At 42.4% G+C, this 23,446-nt stretch overlaps 2 protein-coding genes and 1 pseudogene across 2 annotated transcripts; all 3 read left to right on the forward strand.

The window, feature by feature from the left end:
• Positions 1-504: 504 nt before the first annotated feature.
• On the forward strand, positions 505-1,461 carry LOC125622611 (olfactory receptor 10C1-like). The gene has a single exon (XM_048820736.2). The coding sequence runs from the start codon at positions 505-507 to the stop codon at positions 1,459-1,461; it is 957 nt and encodes a 318-aa protein (XP_048676693.2).
• Positions 1,462-10,644: 9,183 nt separating this feature from the next.
• Positions 10,645-12,938, forward strand: LOC125622636 (olfactory receptor 8I2-like; annotated as a pseudogene).
• Positions 12,939-20,877: 7,939 nt separating this feature from the next.
• On the forward strand, positions 20,878-21,831 carry LOC125622635 (olfactory receptor 6M1-like). Its single transcript, XM_048820762.2, has 2 exons — positions 20,878-21,148; positions 21,434-21,831. The coding sequence occupies exons 1-2, from the start codon at positions 20,878-20,880 to the stop codon at positions 21,829-21,831; spliced, it is 669 nt and encodes a 222-aa protein (XP_048676719.1).
• The last annotated feature ends 1,615 nt before the right edge of the window (positions 21,832-23,446 follow it).

Raw genomic sequence — 23,446 nt, forward strand, 5'->3', positions numbered from 1 at the left:
CACATGCGAGCTGAGAGTTGGGTATGTTTCTGTTGTATCTACATTGCAACATTCAGGCTTTGAGAGACGGATTTTGATCTTAGTGACATCAGTGTAAATTCTCTGTGCTGGATTCAGCCTTCCAGAGTTGCAACTTAACTGGTGCAGATTCTCTATTGGTATAAAACAGATGCATTTCCAATGCGGTCTTGGAAATACACAAGTCTACGTTTGATGTAACTGAGACAGCTGAGAACCATTGACTTAAGTGAAGTTGCCGTGGATTTACACTTGTTGTGAGGACAGAATCTGGCCAATATGATGTCAGCCCTGATAGATAGATGGATATGTATGAAGATAGATGGATAGGTAGATGGACAGAGAGATAGCTAACTAGCTAGCTAGCTAACTAACTAGATGTCTAGGGAGATAGAGAGATGGGTATGTATGAAGATAGATAGACAGTTTTGCTTGACTTAAATGCTGTATCAAAATAGTGAATACATTTTGTTTGTATTTCTCAAGATGAAATATCCCGAAGGGACCACAGAAAATTACACCTCAGTGACTGAGTTTATTATACTGGGTTTTTCTAATCTCCCGCATATGGAGCGCCTTCTCTTTCTGTTGTTCATAAGTATTTATTTAATCACAATGCTGGGCAACATCCTCATCCTCATCTTTATAAATGTGGAGCCAGCCCTTCACACCCCCATGTACTTCTTCCACAGGAACTTGTCCTTCCTGGAGATCTGCTACACCTCTGTCATCCTGCCCAAGATGATGGCCAACCTCCTCTCAGAGGATAAAACTCTCTCCTTCGCCGGTTGCGCGGCAGAGATGTATTTCTTTCTGTTGTTTGGAGTGATAGAGTGCTGCCTGCTAGCCGTTATGGCTTCTGACTGTTACAGTGCTATATGCAACCCACTGCGCTGTGTGGGCTTCATGAACAAGACCGTGAGCGTCCATCTGGCTGCCAGCTCGTGGATCTGTGGCAGCCTTGTGGCCCTGAGCCACACAACATTTATCTTCACACTGCCTTTCTGCAGGTCCAACGTGATCAGCCACTTCTTCTGTGAGATCCCGCTTGTGCTGACGCTGGTCTGTGGGGACACCTACTGGAACGAGATCCAAATCATTGTGGCAGCTGCCTTCGTCATCATGATGCCCTTCCTGCTGATCCTGGTATCCCACATCCACATAATCTCCATGATCCTTAAAATGAGCTCTGCCAAAGGCAGACACAGCGCTTTCTCCACCTGCTCGTTGCACCTCGCTGTGATGGTACTGTTCTACGGGACAGCTGTTTTCATCTACATATGTCCCAAATCCAGCTATTCCCTGGATGTGGACAAGTTGGTCTCTCTGTTCTATTCGGTGATGACTCCAATACTGAACCCCATTATCTACAGCCTCAGGAACAAGGATGTTAAAGGAGCAATTCGGAGAATAGGAATCAAGATCTTTCCTCCAAAAATATAGGCAATTTTCTTTCAGTTGGAGAATCCACCAAGGAATAGCTCTGCTCTAAAGAGAAATCTCCCTTATTAGAATATACCCCTAGAGACATCTTGAGTACTGAGGGAAGTGTCCCCTAATGGAAGTTCTAAGGATAAATGGAAGCTTATATTGAACTAGTTAAAATATTTTGAAGTTTATATTGCTATATTTTATGCAGATTTTGAATTTCAATACAAAACCATCTGCAATTATTTACCCCCCCCCATTTTTTGTTTGCATCTATATAATCCCTATTAAAATGGAGTTTGTTGTAATTTTCAAAGTTTTGATTTTCCCTTGAATATTTTTGAATTATGATAAAGTGTGAAAAGTGACAATATTTTTTGAAAAATATTTTTCTTATTTGTCACAAATCTACAGAGCTCATGAAAGATATCAGAATTTTGGAATTTCAAACTTCTCAATGAAATTTCAAATGCCATTCGAAGATTTCCAACTCCCCACCGCTATTCCCCTGTTGTTTGACAGGCTCTAATTAAGAAACATCTCAGAGTGAAATATTTCTTATTGTAACTTTGTCCAAAGGCCATATCAGCAGAGCTTGTTGAAGCTCTTTTCCATTGAGTCATTTTCCATCTGAAAATTGAGTTTGATCAAACCTGCAACATTTTACATGGGCATGTCTATTTGGACACAAAGTTTTAAATGGAAAAAAGAAAACAGCTTGTTTAGGGTTTCTCATTTCATTTTGATTACCGGAAAACATACTTACCTAATGGAGAAACTTTTCACTTCAATAAGATTAAAATATTTCATTTCAATATTATCATTGCAAATGTTATACTAAAATATCACCTTTGGTCAAATTTTTTTGTCAAATTTTATACTAAAATATCATCTTTAGTAGAGATGGCTCAGGAGGATTCTCAGGATCAGCTGGGAAGTCTGACAAACGAACATCAGCAAAAAGAATAGGAGTACTTGTGGCACCTTAGAGAGTAACACATTTATTTGAGCATAAGCTTTCGTAGGCTACAGCCCACTTCATTGGATGCATGCAGTGGAAAATACAGTAGGATGATTTTATATACACAGAGAACATGAAACAATGTGTGTTACCATGCATACTATAATGAGAGTGATCAGTTAAGGTGAGTTATTACCAGCAGGAGAAAAAAAAAAACCTTTTGTAGCGATAGTCAAGATGGACCATTTCCAGCACTTGACAAGAATGTGTGAGGAACAGTAGGGGGAAAAATAAACATGGGGAAACAGTTTTACTTTGTGTAATGACCCATCCACTCCCAGTCTTTATTCAAGCCTACGTTAATGGTGTCCAGTTTGCAAATTAATTCCAATTCAGCAGTCTCTCATTGAAGTCTCTTTCTGAAGTTTTTTTGTTGTAATATTGCAACTTTTAGGTCTGTAATCGAGTGACCAGAGAGACTGAAGTGTTCTCCAAATGGTTTTTCAATGTTATAATTCTTCACGACTGATTTGTGTCCATTTATTTTTTTACTTAGAGACTGTCCAGTTTGGCCAATGTACATAGCAGAGGGGCATTGCTGGCACGTGATGGCATATATCATATTGATAGATGTGCAGGTGAACGAGCCTCTGATAATGTGGCTGATGTGATTAGGCCCTATGATGGTGTCCCCTGAATAGATATGTAGACACAGTTGGCAACGGGCTTTGTTGCAAGGATAGGTTCCTGGGTTAGTGCTTCTCTTGTGTGGTGTGTGGTTGCTGGTGAGTATTTGCTTCAGGCTGGGGGGCTGTCTGTAAGCAAGGACTGGCCTGTCTCCCAAGATCTGTGAGAGTGATGGGTCGTCCTTCAGGATAGGTTGTAGATCCTTGATGATGCACTGGAAAGGTTTTAGTTGGGGGCTGAAGGTGAAGGTGACGGTGACTGGCGTTCTGTTACTTTCTTTGTTGGGCCTGTCCTGTAGTAGGTAACTTCTGGGTACTCTTCTGGCTCTGTCAGTCTGTTTCTTCACTTCAGCAGGTGGGTAATGTAGTTGTAAGAATGCTTGATAGAGATCTTGTAGGTGTTTGTCTCCGTCTGAGAGCTTGGAGCAAATGTGGTTGTATCGTAGAGCTTGGCTGTAGATAATGGATCGTGTGGTGTGGTCTGGGTGAAAGCTGGAGGCATCTAGGTAAGTATAGTGGTCAGTAGGTTTCCGGTATAGAGTGGTGTTTATGTGACCATCGCTTATTAGCACCGCAGTGTCCAGTAAGTGGATCTCTTGTGTGGACTGGTCCAGGCTGAGGTTGATGGTGGGATGGAAATTGTTGAAATCATGGTGGAATTCCTCAAGGGCTTCTTTTCCATGGGTCTAGATGATGAAGATGTCACCAATGTAGCGCAAATAGAGTAGGGGCATTAGGGGACGAGAGCTGAGGAAGCATTTTTCTAAGTTAGCCATAAAAAATTTGGCATACTGTGGGGCCATGCAGGTACCCACAGCAGTACCGCTGATTTGAAGGTATACATTGTCCCCAAATGTGAAATAGTTATGGGTGAGGAAAAAGTCACAAAGTTCAGCTACCAGGTTTGCCATGACATTATCGGCGATACTGTTCCTGATGGCTTGTAGTCCATCTTTGTGTGGAATGTTGGTGTAGAGGGCTTCTACATCCATAGTGGCCAGGATGGTGTTATCAGGAAGATCACCGATGGATTGTAGTTTCTTCAAGAAGTCAGTGGTGTCTCAAAGACAGCTGGGAGTGCTGGTAGCGTAGGGCCTGAGGAGGGAGTCTACAAAGCCAGACAATCCTGCTGTCAGGGTGCCAATGCCTGAGATGATGGGGCGTCCAGGATTTCCAGGTTTATGGATCTTGGGTAGCAGATAGAATACCCCTGGTCGTGGTTCTAAGTGTGTGTCTGTCCGGATTTGTTCTTGTGCTTTTTCAGGGAGTTTCTTGAGCAGATGGTGTAGTTTCTTTTGGTAACCCTCAGTGGCACCAGAGGGTAATGGCTTGTAGAAAGTGGTGTTGGAGATCTGCCTAGCAGCCTCTTGTTCATATTCCGACCTATTCATGATGATGACAGCACTTCCTTTGTCAGCCTTTTTGATTATGAGGTCAGAGTTGTTTCTGAGGCTGTGGATCGCATTGTGTTCTGCACGGCTGAGGTTATGGGACAAGTGATGCTGCTTTTCCAGAATTTCAGCCTGTGAACGTCAGTGGAAGCACTCTATGTAGAAGTCCAGTCTGTTGTTTCAACCTTCAGGAGAAGTCCACCCAGAATCCTTCTTTTTGTAGTGTTGATAGGAAGGTCTCTGTGGGTTAGTATGCTGGTCAGAGGTATGCTGGAAATATTCCTTGAGTTGGAGATGTCGAAAATAGGATTCTAGGTCACCACAGAACTGTATCATGTTTGTGGTGGTGGAGGGGCAGAAGGAGAGGCCACGAGATAGGACAGATTCTTCTTCTGGGCTAAGAGTATAGTTGGATAGATTAACAATATTGCTGGGTGGGTTAAGGGAACCACTGTTGTGGCCCTTTGTGGCATGTTGTAGTTTAGATAGTTTAGTGTCCTTTTTCTTTTGTAGAGAAGCAAAGTGTGTGTTGTAAATGGCTTGTCTAGTCTTTGTAAAGTCCAGCCACGAGGAAGTTTGTGTGGAAGGTTGTTTTTTTATGAGAGTATCCAGTTTGGAGAGCTCATTCTTAATCTTTCCCTGTTTGCTGTAGAGGATGTTGATCAGGTGGTTCCACAGTTTCTTTGAGAGTGTGTGGCACAAGCTGTCAGCATAGTCTATGTGGTATGTAGATTGTAATGGATTTTTTACCTTCAGTCCTTTTGGTATGATGTCCATCTGTTTGTATTTGGAAAGGAAGATGATGTCTGTCTGTGTCTGTACAAGTTTTTTCATGAAGTTGATATATTTCCACTCCATTCGGCTAAATTCAGTGCCTTGCATAATGACAGGTTTCAGAGTAGCAGCTGTGTTAGTCTGTATCCGCAAAAAGAACAGGAGGACTTGTGGCACCTTAGAGACTAACAAATTTATTTGAGCATAAGCTTTCGTGAGCTACAGCCCACTACATCGGATGCATGCAGTGGAAAATACAGTGGGGAGATTTATATACACAGAGAACATGAAACAATGGGTGCATCAACCCAACAAACTGGGAGGACTCGGTGCAGAACAGAACACAGTGGTGCCACACCATACACCAAACCACAACTCACTTTGAGAAGAACAGATGTGGTTCATGAGAAAGAAAAACAACAAAGGAGGAAAGAAGGGGCACAACACTCCAGCCCATAACTATGTCTCCTCCAAGATTACACCTGTCATTTCTGTGGGAAAATCTGCAGGTCATGAAGTGGGCTCCTCAGCCACCTAAAACCTCACCAATGAACCCCCTTGGCAGACATCATCCTCACATCGAGGGATGGGGGGCTGCCAGCCGAGGACAAAGCAGGCGGCCAAACGACGCTATAGCGGAGCATTGTACAACTTTAAATGAGCATGTTCTGTAATGGAGCAAGGACGTAACATTGAAACAACATTAAGCGAGAAGACGTTAAGTGGGGAGTTACTGTACTTAGTCTGCAGAAGAGAAGAATGAGGTGGGATTTGATAGCTGCTTTCAACTACCTGAAAGGGGGTTCCAAAGGTGATGGATCTAGACTGTTCTCAGTGGTAGCAGATGAGAGAACGAGGAGTAATGGTCTCAAGTTGCAGTGGGGGAGGTTTAGGTTGGATATTAGGACAAACATTTTCACTTGGGGGGTGGTGAAGCAATGGAATGCGTTATCTAGGGAGGTGGTGGAATCTCCCTCCTTTGAAGTTTTTAAGGGCAGGGTTTACAAAGCCCTGGCTGGGATGATTTATTTGGGGATTGGTCCTGCTTTGAGCAGGGGGTTGGACTAGATGACCTCCTGAGGTTCCTTCCAACCCTGATATTCTATGATAGTTGAAGACTGCTATGCATGTAGGGGTGGGCCCATGGCACTGGTCACCGTTATGGTGTGCTGGTGTAACACTGACAGACCCCGGTCATCGATGGGCAGGATAGAACCTGGGACCCCTGAAATTTAGTGCATGAGCCTCTACTGCACTGACTAAAAGCCACAAGGCTCTTAGTCAAGGCTGTAGCAGACTTATCAATCTCTAGGTGATCCAGGTGCCACTAGACGTGGACAGAGCACCACACCCATCAAGCATGGGTTGCACTAGGGGCTCCAGATTGCATGAAAAATGGGTGAATCCTGGTACAATACCTTCACTTCACCATGGATAGCATTTTCTGGACCAAGGACAAAACATATCCCTCCTTTGGATGTTCTTTAGATTTGAACCTAAGTCTTGTAGTGACTGGTGTCTTGAAAACACCTAGATAAATACAGAGAGCCTGACTCTCAGCTGCTGTGATTGGAATCAGTATGTTGGGAAGGGATCCAGTTTGGGGGATCAGGGTTTGCGAACTCCAACTGGTCATATTTGTTGTTTAGGCAGAGGAAGGGCAGTTGTGTTTGGCTGGGTCCTGTTATTTGGCTGAGCAAAGACTGAATACATATTGAGCAATGGCTCCTTGTATCTATGGAGGTAGCAAAATTCTTCTAGGTCCGATAGCATAGAACACAAAAGCAAAGACATTGCAGTTACAGCAACTCTGCCAAAGACATGAGAGATCTCACGCCCATCCCTCCCGCTTTCCATCCATCTTATATACTCTGCTGCCACTTAGTGGCTTTGTATTGTCTTGGAAAGGAGAAGCAGGATGAGCTGGGGACAAGGAAAGATACCAAATTGCTGTCATCCTATAGAGACTCACTCTATCCTACATGGCAGCTGCCATTCCTGCAAAATGCATTAGAAACCTGGGGCCAGATCCTTGGCTGGTGGTAATCAGTTTAGATTAATTAAGTTCAATGGCTGTGCCAGTTTACACCAGTTGAAGATCTACTGTCTGGCCTCCATCACATCACCAGGACAATTAATGAGGCATTTATGGCCATGTTCCGTTAGATAGATAGATAGATAGATAGATAGATAGTTTCCATGTAGAGGTACATGGGTGTAGACTAATAAAATAGGAAAGAAAAGAGAACTGGGAACTATGGGGAAAATAGTCTTAAAAGTGCAGTTTGTTTAAATGACAGCAGTGGATGAGTCCTATGAAAAGAGTACTGTAATTCATGTGAAAGGTGTGGTGATACTGTATAATGAGATAAGATAGCTTCCCAGGCAAAAAAAGGATAGGAAAGGATCAGCTAATGGGCACTAGGGGAAGAAGATGATGTGGTGTGGAGAAGGAGCAGCTATACTGCGTAACGACCAAGGGCCAGATTTTGAAATCAATGGGAGTTTGTCACCTGAGGACAAATTTTAAAGGTACTTAGGCACCTTATGGAACTTTCTAAAGTATCTAGGCACCTAACTCCCATTATTTCAATTGGCATTGGCTCCTGGGTGCTTTTGGAAATCAAAACAGGTGCTTAAAACCCTTTAAAAAATCTGTCCTTGACTGCCTATCTGTTCAACTATGTGGAAAGATAGAGTGTGGGATTTTCAAAGCTATTTAGGACAGTTGGAGGTCGATTTCCTATGAATTCTATTTCATTTGTCAGGGTAGGAAGTTAGTAAAAATCCCATCAGGGAGCAAAATTAAAATAGTCCAATTGACTCTGATCTCAACAGGGCAAACACATTAATAGATCCCTCTGAAATTATAATCCACAAAACTATAAAAAGGCATTATACGAGTGGGTGAGTGGGAAGTGAGAGGAGTTTGGGAGACACTGAGAAATAGCTTGCGCCTTTCTGGTCTCAAACCAAAGAAGAATGAATGGTATTAATGATCTTCTCTCGTTACTGATGGGACAATGTCCTAACAAACCCAACAGATATCAGAGTGCACAGCCACTCAAAAGATATGTATTTTAGACATGATAGCTAGATAGCTAGATGGCTAGATAGATAGATAGATGCTAACAGAAGGTTTCATGTCAGAAGGAATATCATACAAACTTCTTCTTCTGGTAACATTTTAATTCTTTTTGTTAGTGTAAATTAATTGTGTTTCACCTGTTTCCAATCTGCACTCAAAAAGACAAGCAAGAGAAAATTAGGAATGGATTTATTGTATATCTAATGACAATGATTTAATGACACATGGTTCACAGTCACACAAAGGTGATTTCTCAAGACAAGAGTTCGTGTTCCTTTTAACAACAATTAACCTGGATCAACATGCACAGTTGTAAATGTCTAGACACTGTGATACAGGAGGGCCAGGGAGCACTGGAAGAGTGCTAAAGGGGAAATATATAAGCTCAAGGCTAATTAAGGCTTGGTTCCCTGTAGACTGGGGAAAGTGGCTGCAGATTAATTGGAGCACCTGCAGTCAATTAAGGTCCTGTTAGGAACCTAATAAAACCCCCTGTGTCAGGCAGACAGGGGAGAAGGAGGAAGGAGAAAGGTCTGGAGCTTAGAGGTGTGTTGAGAGATTTGAAAGACCTGAGAATTGGAGTAAGGGAGATCCTGCCCAGCAGGACAGGGAGACCCCCTTCCCCCCAGCGTCTAAGGACCCCCACCTCAGGGGGACAAGGGTAAGAAACTCACAGGGGTTGAGAGGAGCTGGGACTCAGAGTGAGGAACAAACCCAGACCCCTCCCCAGCTTCCCTCCTCTACCACCTTCCCGGGCTAGTAGCGGGGCCCTCGGCACCCAAGAGCAGGGGCAAAGGGTGGCATCTTAGCTCCCCGCCAAGAAAAACTCAGGACCCACCAGACTAAAATTGGCCATCTTGCCACAACACTCACAAACTTTTGGGCTAGGACAACATTGGTGCTCTTGAACAAACATTTGTGGGGTAGCTAGGCTGATTGGTGATCACTTGACTTGAGTTAAAAGATCCTACTCTCATTAATGTTGACTTCTGATTTATACCAGTGCAATAATCAACCCCATTGACTTCAATATACACCTGGGTGAGTGAGTTGATAATCAGGCCCATTGCATTTAACAGTTAGTCATGCTTTACACTGATATAAGTGAGATTAAAAAAAACAGGCACTAACATTTTCAAAGCTAAGAGGAGGGCAGGTTGAAAATTTTCCACCAAAACTGGCTTTCGATAGAAAGTTGAATTTTCAATTAAACTTTTTTTTATCCCACAAAAAATGTCCAATTTCAACTTCTTTGTCCAAAAAAACAAACCTGTGAAAGTGGAAAAGCTTGGATTTTTCAGCCATTTGTGGTCCAAAACTGAAGAAATCTCATTTGGAAGTGCCACCATCATGCCTCATGGGAGTTGCATTTCTGTGTCTTGTGTGCCCATTCTGCTTCATGTATGGCATTCCTCAAGTGTACACCAGCTCCTCAGCCAAGGAATCAGCAGCATAGCCGGGAAGTCAACAGAAATGTATGCCTTTCACTGTTCAGAAAGGATAGCCCACTACTCAATCATTGGATATATGTGTTCAATTCCTGGCTCTGCCAATATCCAAAATAATTCTCAGCAATTCCCCATCTACCTTTCTCTAACCTATTTACATCTGTACAAAACATTACAGGCCAGCCCACTATCTGGAGATGACATATCCTGGTTATGCCATCTGAGAAGCTAGCCTGATTGTTCTGATCTGATAGTGTTTTACAAAGGTGTAAACAATGACACAAGGTGTAAGACTGCTGATCTCTCTGCGCCTCAGTTCCTAATAGATGAATTTAAGATGACAATATTCCCTTACTTCAAGTTGGTGTTGTGAGGTTAAAAGAATTAGTGTTTGTGAAGCACTCGTTACACTGTTGGTTTCATGTAAATACCTAGATAGACAGAACCACTAAATCATATTGGCGTCACAAACAGTAAAGTACTTTTGAGCTTTCCAATGTGTTCATAAGATTATGGAAATGTTGGAATGAAAAGGTTTAAGAGCAGGTGAGATAGTAGAATAAATGTGGGGGCAGCTTTTATGGCTGGAGATTAAAAGTCCAGTTGGACAGACACTTCACAGGTGATTGGGGGTAGTATGTTGGGAAGAGAACTGAGTTTGGAGGGATCAAGGATTACCTGATTTCTGACTTGTGACGGTTGCTTTTAGTTCAGTTGGTAGAAATCTGTAATCTTGGAGCTAAAGGGCCAGGATTCTAATCCTACTCTCTGCAGTGTGCATGTGATTGTGTCTGTTTTCCATAGTACTTAATTTTTTTACAACACAACATTGTTTTTCTCTAGACAACCAATGGCAGGGCTAGAGAAGGTGAACCAAACCACTGTCACAGCATTTCTGCTGGTTGGATTTGAGACCCGTCCAAAGCTGCAGATAACACTCTTTGTGATGTTTTTCATTATCTACCTGGCAACCATTGCTAGGAACATCCTCCTCGTTCTCATAGTTTGGACTGACCATTATCTCCACACTCCCATGTACTTCGTCCTCAGCAACTTGTCCTTCCTGGAAACCGGCTATGTGTCCAATGTCATCCCAGGCTGCTGGTGAGTTTTCTGGACAAGACCATCTCTCTACCAGGTTGTTGCCTCCAATTGTATGTTTTTAGTTTCCTGGGGACTACTGAATGTTTCCTCCTCACAGGGATGTCCTTGGCTGATACTTGGCAATATGCAGACCATTACATTATGTAACTCTGATGAGCCCCAGACTTGCCTTCTGTTGGCAACTGTTTCTTGGACATGTGGATTTGTGGCTCCTTCCTTCACAGTAATTACGACATCTATGCTGGCATTTTGCAGCCTGGGTGACATTAACCATTTATTTTGTGATTTAACAACAGTATTGAGACTTTTCTGTGAAGACACCAGCATCATTAAGGTAACATCCCTGATCTTAGCATCCTGACCATCGCATCCTATGTCTATGTCATCCTGACCATCCTGAGAATCCCATCCATTGCTGGGAGCAAAAAAGCCTTTTCCACCTGTTCCTCTCACCTCATTGTTGTCTCAACGTTCTATGGGGCTCTGATCATCATGTATGTGGCGCCGTCAGGAAATCAGTCTCTGGATTTCAACAAAATGTTCTCCCTGCGCTACATGGTGGTGACTCCCATGTTCAACCCCATTGTCTACAGCCTGAGGAACAAAGACATGAAAGATGCCTTGGGCAGGGTCATCCATAAAATCTGGCTTCCTCCCAAGATGTAGCCAAGTTCTGTGCCCACATTTTCAAGTGAAATCACAAGGGAAGAAAATTCAGCAGAGAAATTCTAATGTTAAACACTCCAACAATGTCTTAGATTCTTGAATGCAAATGATTCTGCTTCACCAATGGTTTTCTAACTCAAAGGTTACCTGAAAAGTGTGCAAGTGTGTGGATGTGGGTGGGTATGAAAGAAAAAGAGAGAAGATGAGATATTGTTTTTGTTCATTTTTCTTCTTCTATGATGTAGCTATCCGAAATTCACATCTAGAGTAACCTGGATGTTTCTATGTATGTAGAGAGACCCAGGAGGTTTATGATTTCAGAGACACCAAGGAATTACAATCTGGTTAACTGAGAATGCCTGGCACACACACAGCCCCAGTAAAATGACCTCCAGGAGAAATTCTCCAGGCTGCTGTGTTGGGTCCCAATCCACTGGACCTGTCTGCTTTACATTTCCTGAAATCTGAGCAGGCTGCGGAACTGTCTCTACCAGGGCACCTCAAGCGCATGTCCTGGGCACAGGAGGTCTGTCTGTTACCGCTTTACTGAAATGGGACTCCATATCCCAACTGTCCTGGAGCCCCACCACGAGCAAAATTAACCCCTTCAGCCTCCCCTGTAGCCTAAGTACATCCTCTTCCAGAACTCCCCATGGTGTAGACACCCTGGGTTTATGGTTTAACTCTGCTGGGAAGTGTCTTGATGATCATATCTAATGATATAAATTTGGACAGACCACAATGATACTTATTCTGCCCTGGCTGCCTTTTGGCCTAGCCTTTGTTTGGCATGGGTGTTGCTTTTCTGACTTGCTTTTATGTAAACTTGCTTAAATGACATTTTTAAGCCACTGTGTAGGACAAGGGTGATATGTACGGAGAAGAGAATATAGAGAAGAGGCCAGAACAAACTGCCAAAACTTGCTTAAGGAAAAATAGGAAAACCCCTATACAGAGTAAAGGGTAAAACGGCCTGGCCAAGTACACTTGACTGGTGCACGAATAGGGGTAATAAGCCAATTAGAAAAGAGAAATAACAACACGAAAATAGTGTGGACAGCAAACATTATGCAACCTGAAGCTTACACATGCATATTGTATGAGTTGGACAAGACACATAATACTTCATGTTGATTGGATAAGAGCTAATGAATATGTAAATTAGAAGATGTGACTTCTGGAAAGTTACAAGGCAGGCGGTGGTAGAACCTCTTATGGGTCTGGGTGTTTCCCCGCAATGTCATGGATGGGTATCTCTGTATTAGAATGTATGGGGGTTGGGAGAGTATGGTAGGAGAATGTCATTGTGACCCACCCAGGAGAAGGTGATTGAGGCCCATCTTTTTCTGTACATCTGTTGTTTCTCACTCTAACCGGAACTGTCATCACAAGGTGTGCTTTTGGTTCAAATAAAGATCTGAATTAAGAAACCTGAGCATCTCAGACCAAGAGTGTGTCATTCTCACACAACAGCTCTTATGAAGCATGTGACAGTGACACAAACAGACACACAGACAGGCTCTGCATAGAGTTCTTGAACTCTTTACGTATCACAGAAAATATGTAGATCTAGGCAGAAATAATAAACACACCAACATGCATTTCCTTGCCTCAGTTTCCTCATTATTCTGGAGCATTCTCTAGGCTTATGACAGAGTCCTTTGGGGTGTCCTGGATCCACCCCACGTCCACATGTCTTCGTCTCTGAATCATAGAGTCTCTCTCTCTCTATGTCAGCTAGCTTCCTTCTCCGTCAGTGGTCCCACAGTTAAACAAGAACCCCCTGCTACGGAAGCAAGCCTGTCTCATCCTCTCTCCTTCCCAACGTTTTCTGGGTGTCTCCTTTTGACTCACTGAGCCTCTGCTGTTTCTAAAGGCTAATACCACTGCCTGGGTTTCTTTGTTCTGCTGCGGGGCATTTTCCACTCTCCAGAGCTCTGCAGAGAAACTTGGGCCATGTCTATATGTACCGCACTGCACCAGTACAGCTGCCTCACTGCAGGGCACATGTGGTGAAGATGCTCTGTGCCAACCAGAGAGAGCTCTCTGGTCAGCATAAAACCCCCTCCGTGAGCAGCATAAGCTGTGTCGGCAGGAGAAGCTCTCCCTCTGACATAGTGCTGTGCAGACAAGTGCTTATGTTGGTGTAACTTATGTCGCTTGGGGGATGGGTGAAATATTCACACCCCTGAGCAACATAAGTTTTGCCAACATAGGATGTAGTGTAGACAGCCTTGGCTGAACTGGTTTCCCTAGGCTTCAGCCATCCCATTTTCCTAATGTGGTTCCATCTGAATAGGTGAGCATTACGATCTAATGACCCACCCTTGTACCCTGTCCGGAAAGGATGTGCTACAATCCTGAGAGCAGATGGTTGACTCCACAGCCACTGAGGCATTCCATGATTCAAGAATTTCATAACATCCACCAGAATTCATAAGCTGTACATAGACAGATTCCCTAAATTGTGCTATTTTCAGAATTATATTTTGAAGACTTAAGAGGGACATGAGCTTTGTGTGATTCTGGTCGTCTTTACAAGGGTAAATTTCCCCCAGCTCCAAGTATTCACTACATTGTTAGATCACAATCACCTCTTGTTTTCATTGAATGAAGCAGCATTAGCAATGTCTACTAGAAGAGCTGGAGTGCTGTATCCATTCTGCGCGCCAGATTGGACACATTGGAGCAAGTCTAGTGGAGAGCAACAAAAGTGATCAAAGGTTTAGAAAACCTGACCTGTTAGGAAAGGGTAAAACAACTGGGCATGTTTAGTATTGAGAAAAGAAGACTGAGGGGGAACCTGATAATAGTGTACACATATGTTAAAGGTTGTTATAAAGAGGAAGGTGATCAATTGTTCTCAATATACACTGAAAGGAGGACAAGAATGGGCTTAGTCTGCAGCCAGGGAGATATTAGGAAAACCTTTTTAACTCTCAGGGTATTTTGGGATGTATAAGTAGGGGCATTGCCAGCAGATCGAGGGACATGATCATTCCCCTCTATTTGACATTGGTGAGGCCTCATCTGGAGACTGTGTCCAGTTTTGGGCCCCACACTACAAGGATGTGGAAAAATTGGAAAGAGTCCAGCGGAGGGCAACAAAAATTATTAGGGGACTGGAACACATGAGTTATAAGGAGAGGCTGAGGGAACTGGGGATGTTTAGTCTGCGGAAGAGAAGAATGAGGGGGGATTTGATAGCTGCTTTCAACTTCCTGAAGGGGGGTTCCAAAGAGGATGGATCTAGACTGTTCTCAGTGGTAGCTGAAGACAGAACAAGGAGTAATGGTCTCAAGTTGCAGTGGGGGAGGTTTAGGTTGGATATTAGGAAAAACTTTTTCACTTGGGGGGTGGTGAAGCACTGGAATGCGTTACCTAGGGAGGTGGTGGAATCTCCTTCCTTAGAAGTTTTTAAGGTCAGGCTTGACAAAGCCCTGGCTGGGATGATTTAATTGGGGATCGGTCCTGCTTTGAGCAGGGGGTTGGACTAGATGACCTCCTGAGGTCCCTTCCAACCCTGATATTCTATGATTCTATGATTCTAGCTCTGGAACAGGCTCCCAAGGGGGGTTGTGGAATCCCCATCATTGGAGGATTTTAGGAACAGGTTGGGCAAACCTGTCAGGGATGGTCTATGCTTACTTGGTCCGGCCTCAACACATTGGCTGGACTTGACGACTTCTCGAGGTACCTTCCAGCCCAACATTTCTCTGATTCTATGATCTGGTCTTTTAGACAAATGTGCAACAGAAACACAGAAAATAAATCAAAATGTGCAAAACCTGTTATGACAAAAGTGGGGGCACTCAGTAGTGAACCTTGATCTCTACCCTAAAATATGGTTTATGTACTCGATTTCACACGTCATATTGAAATGCCAGGGGAGGACACAGTTACAGCACATCTTTCCTCACCAGTTGCTAGAGCAATGATTGTAAGCCATTAAGGCTGAATGAGTCTAACTACCAAACAACTGAGCAACCATCTGGGAGCAGCATCTTAGCACATTTGCCTGGCCGGCTGTGAGAAACCGGTCTGAGACAGAAGAAAGAAGATTTCACAGGTCAGGCCTGTAACACAGATCATTGAACGATATTGTACATTAATTGGTGGCCAGAGAGACATAGTGAGGGTGGTTTCTTTTTTAAAAACCTAGCTTTTCTGAAAGACAGACTAGGAGGAGTCATTCTCTGGAAGACAAACTAGGACCAAAAGTTTCTTGGCTTCCTAAGAGAAGGTAAGTTGGTTCTGTTCTATTCCTGTAACTTAAGTGGAAATACCATTGGACTTAGCTTTAGTGAAATGTAAGATTAGAGGAGTCAAAACATGCATGTGGACTGGTTGTTGTTTTGAAATGATTTCATCTAAAGCTTTGTTCTGTTTGCTAGTAACTGAACTTGTTTTCAGAAGGCTGTTTATCACCATATCAGTGGTCATAGGCCCCCAAAGGGAGGAAATACAAGTGTCTAGTTGAACCTATTCAGTAATAAGAGGTTGGCATTAGATGAGGGGTTGTACCCAGGTCCTGGTCCAAGAGTAGAAGAATCATAAGATTCCATGGGCAAGATACCAAACACGTGAGCCAGTACACTCGGAGAGACCACACAGTGGTTGGAGGTGCAATTAGCACCGTAACCATGACACCTCTTAATTGTGCCTTTTTGAGCTGCCCACATCTTGGTTTTCCTGCTAGGAAAGACCACATGTTTGTAATCAAGGTGGCTGTTTCATTGCTCCTTAGGTTGGTGCTCATGACAGAAGCTGGTTGAATACTGCAAATACCAACCAGACAACCAAACAAAAACCAGGTAGATACAACATTTAACCAAACTATGGGCTGTGATTCATTGGTGGTCCATGGAACACTTGCTGTTGACATGCCTCAGGTTCCTCTGTAGTGCCACTATCTGGCAGAAAAAAACAGTGGGTGAGTGGGAACATAGGTAGATCCTGGAAAAAAAGTATGGGTGATACTCTTCTGAACTCCACCCACGAAATAAGCTCTGCACATGTGTGTCACCAAGTAGACTGTGGTCACCGGGTAGACTGTACCTAGTGCAATTTGGCTGCTGCTTTGTTTGGATTGCTGTTTGGGTCTGTCGGGCTCCAAGGGTTTGGCTCTTTCTTGAGTTGGGGGGAAGGGAAAGTGGATGATACTTCCCTAAATGCCCTTGGGAGAAGCAGAGGGTAAGGGATCGGAATCGGATAGCTTGGAGTCTATTCCTCAAACTTAAATATTCCACCCTGTCTGCCTACAATATACAAAAGCCATGCTGATATGTTATGGGATTTTTTTTTCGAGATCATGTCACTAACTGCACACAACTAAAGGCCGGCTTCAGATACTGCTAGAGAATTTGGCCATAAACTTTGAAAATAACCCAATCTCTAGATGACTCTGCTTCAAAGTTTCAAAGAAAGATAAAAGTGGCTTGATCAGAAGAGATCTCATTTACCACATGAGATTAAATAGCCAGATTGTCTCCTCTGGGGTCACAGTGACAGGAGTGAAATTGCCTATGATCAAAGCTACATAAACATGTTAATAGATCCCTTTGGTAGCACATGCCAAAATATTTGTAAAATCCATTAAACAGGAGGGAGTGGGAAGTAGGAGGAGACAGAGAGAGAGAGGAAGAATTCCCTGGGTCTTCGTGATCTGAAATAAACAATAAAAAGCCAAGGGAATGAATGTTGTCAGTGGACCATTCTGAGGATTTACCTTGTTCTGTCTGATATAATGGTGCTTGTCTTAGACATGGCTGGGTACATGTCGGATGGATGGAGGCTGTGTTTTATATGAGAGAGAAAGATGTTGCCAATGGAATGTGTCTGATTACTGTTCAAGACAGAACAGATGAAATGTCAGCTTTCACAACAGGTAATTTTTTCTCTTTTTTTGTTTTTTGTTTAGTCCAAATTGATATTCTTTTCTTTTCAAAAATTTCTTTTGATGGGAAATAGATTTTTGAGGAAACAGAAATTTCACCAAAATAAATTGCTTTAATAAAAAAAGTGTTTTTGTTGAAAAAAAGAAAATCCAAAAAGTGGTAAGTTTGTTTACTTGTTTGTTTTTGACAACCAACCTCCCTGTCCCCCCAAATTGGGGGTGGTGGTGGTGGTTTTTTTAATGAAAACTGCAAACGTTTCAATAATATTTTATGGGTTGGTTTTTTTCATCATTTTCATCAAAATTGTACATAGGATAGAAAATATCTTCCCAGCTAGCTCCACTTAACAGCCCTTTTGTTTCCATCTATATTCTCAACAAAGATATTTTTCATTCTTTCAATCCTTTTTTTTCCTGTCCAGATCTGAACTCCCTCTATTTCTGCTGTATCCCATTTTGAGATGGGGAGATCAGTAACAGAACACAATATTCCAGAAGAAGACATCTTATTAATTGATGGAATGCCATGGGACTATTTTCAGTGCTATTCTCCATCACAATTCTTATTCATCATGGCTGAGTTTTTTTTCAACGGAGCTTAAGTTTCTGGCTCCCACTGAAAGTTATAGCGTGTCCCTTTGAAAATAACAGCCAATAGGACACTTGAGTAGTAACTTTTCATTCCTGGGTAAAATATCTTATAGAATCGTAGCTTCATAGACTCCAAGGCCAGAAGGGACCATTGTGATAATCTAGTCTGACCTCCTGTATAACACAGGCCAGAGAACTTCCCCAAATTTCCATAGGCCCTATAACTTCCCCAACTCACGTCTCAGTTCCCTGTCTATGAAAAAGAGAGAAAAATCATTGCCCATTTTGCCACACTGTCACACGTGTGGAGAATGAATTAATCAGTGTTTGTCAGTGATATGGTGACAGGCAGCTGCCCCCTTTCCCCTTTTCTGGTCTCTCTGAGCACCCACTTCTTGCCCCTTTCGTGTCTTGGGATGGAATCTTCTTGCCGGTCTTCCACTCTTGGTGATGGGGATGCAGTCACACTGCCCTGTGTACCAATAACATATCAGCCTGCAGGTCCATCTGGGTTTCATAGTGACAAGGTGGGCAAGGTAATATCTTTTATTGTACCAACTTCTGTTGGTGAGAGAGACAAGCTTTCAAGCCCCACAGAGCTCTTCTTCAAGTCTGGGAAAGGTACTTCAAGGATCACCGCAAAATACAAGGTGAAACAGATTGTTTAGTATAAGTAGATAGCACATATTCTATGGGACCATTCAAGGTAGAGTGGCCCATTAACACCTGTGCAGTCACAGGACAAAAAGAAGGGTTAGTGGGTTACACATCTTTGTAATAAGCCATAAATCCATGGTCTCTGTTCAGTCCAGGATATTTAGGGTTTAGCAAAGCTATGAATTTAAAGTCCCAGGCTTATCTTCTGGAAGCGTTGTGCAGGTTTCCTTGGAGGAATAGGATGATAGGTCAGATATAGAGTGATGGCTCTGTGAAAAGTGTTCACCCACATGTGACATCGTGTTTTTGTCTTTTTTATCATTTTCCTGTGTGAGTTTATTTGAGTGTGTATTGACTGTCGATTTCACCCACATAGCTGTTATTGGGGTACTTAGTGCATGGGATGAGGTACACCACATGTTATGAAAGGCATGTGTAGGATGCATGGATCTTGAAAGGTGTGTTGTGGGGAGTGTTGGTCATTGTAGCAGTGGAGATATGTCTGCAGGTTTTGCATCTGTTATGGCACGGTCTGTTGCTGCTTTGAGTTGGTGTGTCCTGGTCTGTGTGGGGAACTTGCTTCTGATGATGAGCTTGGAGAGGTCGGGGGGAGTTGCATGAAGGCCAGAAGTGGGAATTCAGGAAAGATTTATTTCAGGATCGGGTCCCCATCGAGTATAGGTTGTAGTTGTTTGATGATACCCTGTATGGATTCCAGCACGGAGGGGCCGGTGACAACTATGGGTGTGCAGTCAGAGTGGGGTTTATTTCCGTATTGAAGCAGGATGTCTTGGGGTATTTGGGTGGCCCGTTCCATGATGTGATCTACTTCTCTGGTGGAGTATCTGCCCACCACCCTTTCAAAAGATGAGCCTGTAAGCTTAAATTCATAACTCTGCTCGACACTAAAAATCCTGGACTGAACAGAGTCACTGGATTTATGGCTTGGCTTCTTACAACAATATGCAACCCACTAACCCACTGTTTTTGCCATATGACTGCAGAAGGGCTAATGGGCTACTTTACCTTGAATGGTCCCTTTTGATATGTGCTAACTTCTTATTCTAGACAATCTGTTCCACCTTGCATATAGCTGTGACACTTGGAGGACCTTTACCTGATCTGAATCCAGCACAAAACTTCTAGTTGAATCTGAACATTTGAAAGAGACATCCAATCTCGTTTTAAAGACAAAAATCCACCACTTCTCTGGGTAAGTTGTTCCAGTGATATTTGTTCTCATTTTTTAAAAAAATGTGTGCCCTTATTTCAAATCTGAATTTATCTAGCTTCAGGTTCTAACCACTGAATTCTGATATGCCTTTATCTGCTAGATCAAACAGATTTCTACAGTCAGAACTCTTCTCCTTGTTTTGGAACATACAGACTGTGATCAAGTTGCTTGTTAACATTCTCTTGTGTAAGCTAAATAGAGCGCTGAGCTTCTTGAGTCCTTCACTGTAAAGCAGATTTTTCAAACCTATGATCATTCTCACAGCTCTTTTTTTAACACTTCCCAATTTTTCAAGATCCTTTTTAAAGTGTGGCCACCAGAAGTGGAAACAGTATTCCAGTCATGGTCACGCTAATTATGTATATGTATGTAATACCACCTCTCTATTCCTACTCAATATTCCTTTTATATACATCCAGAGATTGATTAACTCTCTTAGCCACATCGTCACACTGGGATCTCAAATTCGGTTGGTTATCCACTGTAACACCCAAGCCCTTTTCAGAGTAACTGCTTTTGATGGCACAGTCCTCAATCCTGTATATGCAACCTACTTTGCAACCTATAGATATATGACATTGTGCATTAATTTGAATTAATTAATTAATTAATCAGAATGTCATGCAGTACTAAATCAAATACCTTACAGAACTTTATGATGTCAACACAGTTACTTTTATCAGCTGAGCTTGTAAATTCAGCAAAAAATAAAAAAAAAGTATCAAGTCTGAAGTCTCCAAATCAAAATTTGAATCTCTCTCCAAGAGTTATGCTCTCATTCAATCATAAGATATGGGCGTGATGCAAGAATCACTTGGGGAAATTCTCTAACCTGTGTTATGCAGGAGGTCAGACTAGATGATCACATTGGTCTCTTCTTGCCTTAAATTCTATGAATTTTTATTAACCCTATTTTAGTCCCCTTTAGATAACCAATGGCTGGATTAGAGAAGGGAAACCACACACTCATCACAGAGTTCCTGCTTGTAGGATTTGAAACTCTTCCTGAGCTGCAGATAACCCTCTTTGTGGTGTTCTTTATCATTTACCTAGCAACTGTTGCTGGGAACCTTCTCCTCGTTCTGACCGTATGGATGGATCACCACCTACACACCCCCATGTATTTCTTCCTCAGCAATTTATCCTTCCTGGAAACTGGCTATGTCTCCACTATCATCCCCAGGCTGCTGGCGAGTCTTGCGACAGGTGACAAGACCATTTCTCTCCTGGGCTGTTTCCTTCAGTTGTTTGTTTTTAGCTCTCTGGGTGCTACTGAGTGTTTCCTCCTGACTGGGATGTCCTATGACCGGTACTTGGCAATATGTGATCCACTGCATTATGCAAGCAATATGAGCCCCAGGTTTTCCTTTCTGCTGGCCTTTGCTTCTTGGGCATTAGGCTTTGTGGCTCCTTCCTTCACAGTAATTATGGCATCTCTGTTGCCCTTCTGTGGCCCTAGTGAGATCAACCACTTTTTCTGTGATTTAACAGCTCTGTTGAAGCTTCCATGTACCAACACCAGCCTGATAGAGACAACAGCTCTAATCTCTGCCTTTACTATATCAATGGTCCCATTTGTCCTGACCATCACGTCCTATGTCTATGTCATCCTGACCATCCTGAGAATCCCATCGACCATGGGGAGGAAAAAGGCCTTTTCCACCTGTTCCGCTCACCTCATTGTGGTTTCAATGTTCTACGGGGCTCTGATCATCATGTATGTGGCACCGTCAGGAAACCAGTCTCTGGATTTCAATAAGGTGTTCTCCCTGCTTTACACGGTGGTGACTCCCATGTTCAATCCCATTGTCTACAGCCTGAGGAACCAGGAGGTAAAAGATGCCTTGAGGAGAGCTATTGGTAAAATGTGGCCTTCCACCAAAATGTAGCTGTCACTAAGTTCCTCTTTTTGAATGAACTTATAAGGGAGGAAAAGTTAGGAGTGAAATTTACATGTCAAACAGTCCTACAATGTTTTTCTTTGCCTCAAATTCTTCTTTTTCCCTTCTTCCACGGTTTAGGTTGCTGCCTTAAATGTGATCTGAAAATGGCCAAGAGAAGGGAGTTTTATTAATGATGCAGAAAGAAGGCCTAAATAGTTTTGTAACTGTTCTTAACTGTGATTTTAAAAGGGGCCTTGTGGATTTAGGCACCCAACACTTGTTGAAAGTTCACGCGATCGTCCTGTCTCCAACAATACCAGCTACTTCAGAGGAAAGAACCAATACAATGGTGATCGTGGCTGGGATTCTTTTAAGATGTCACAGGTAATTAGATGTCACTCAAATTCTTCTGACATTCAACAGGAATTTGGCACTTAGTCCTCTTAGCTTCCCTTGAAAATCCCAGGCCAAATTTTCGATGTAGTGCACCAGACTGAGTTGTGGTCAGGGTAATCTCCCTTGAACACTTGTTTCTTTACTCTTAGGTCTCTTGGGTATCAAGTGCAGATGAGATAATGTGCATTTCTAAGAATCAGAATCATACTTTCATAACAGGTCTCATGCCTGCTGCTGTTAATACATTAAAGGATCATGGGAATGTGATCAAGCCCGTATATTTTAGATTCTCATAGAAACACCAGTCTCAATGGATGTAGGCAAAGAAAGGTATTCCATTTCATGGAGGAGTTTGATATTTCAAAATCGGGCTGCATTCCGACTAAGAGCAAAAACCAAAAAATTAAAAATTCTCCATGAAGAGGGATGGAGATGTGGTTCCAGAGCAGTCTAATCAGCTCTCATCCTGAGCTGCTGGTATTTCAAACAGAAGTGAAATAATAATCAGTAATGCATGTGAAAAATAAAATGAGTTGTTCAAACCCTTTTCAGGGTTGCGGGAAATCATGGGGCATTCATGCAACAGGGGGATGTCAGACAATAGTTGTTTAATGGCAGTAAATATTGAGATTCAAAGAGTTAAAGTTTTATAATCATTAAAACAAATTGTCAAGATCACATGTCAAAATATACAAAGTCAGTATCCTTAAATAGATCACTATTAAGTTCTCAAGCAGCATTTTTCTTACTTTGCCTCGCTATAAATTCTGGTTATTATTGATAGAAATATTTTTTCATTGCTTTGTGTGTGTACATTGAAATCAATATTTGCCAACATTTACCAATAAAAATCTAATCCTTCCAAGGCCAGTTATAATTAGAGCTGGTCAGGGGGAAAAAAATCCTGTATGGAAAAATATTTTCTTTGAAATAATTCAGATTTTAATAGAAATACCAAAAGCCCACAAAGATAAAAAAAATCAGGGTTTGGTTTCCATTTTTGATTTGTTTTATTTTTTCTATAAAACCCCCATATCATTTGATGAAAATGACCGGTTTCAGAGTAGCAGCCATGTTAGTCTGTATCTGCAAAAAGAAAAGAAGTACTTGTGGCACCTTAGAGACTAACCAATTTATTTGAGCATAAGCTTTTGTGAGCTACAGCTCACTTCATCCGTTTTTCTTCCCCAAGAAAATTTCTGTTTTCTTTAAAACTTCTTTCCTT

The sequence above is a fragment of the Caretta caretta genome, chromosome 13 (genome assembly GCF_965140235.1).
Source record: "Caretta caretta isolate rCarCar2 chromosome 13, rCarCar1.hap1, whole genome shotgun sequence".
Classification (NCBI taxonomy): Eukaryota; Metazoa; Chordata; order Testudines; family Cheloniidae; genus Caretta; species Caretta caretta.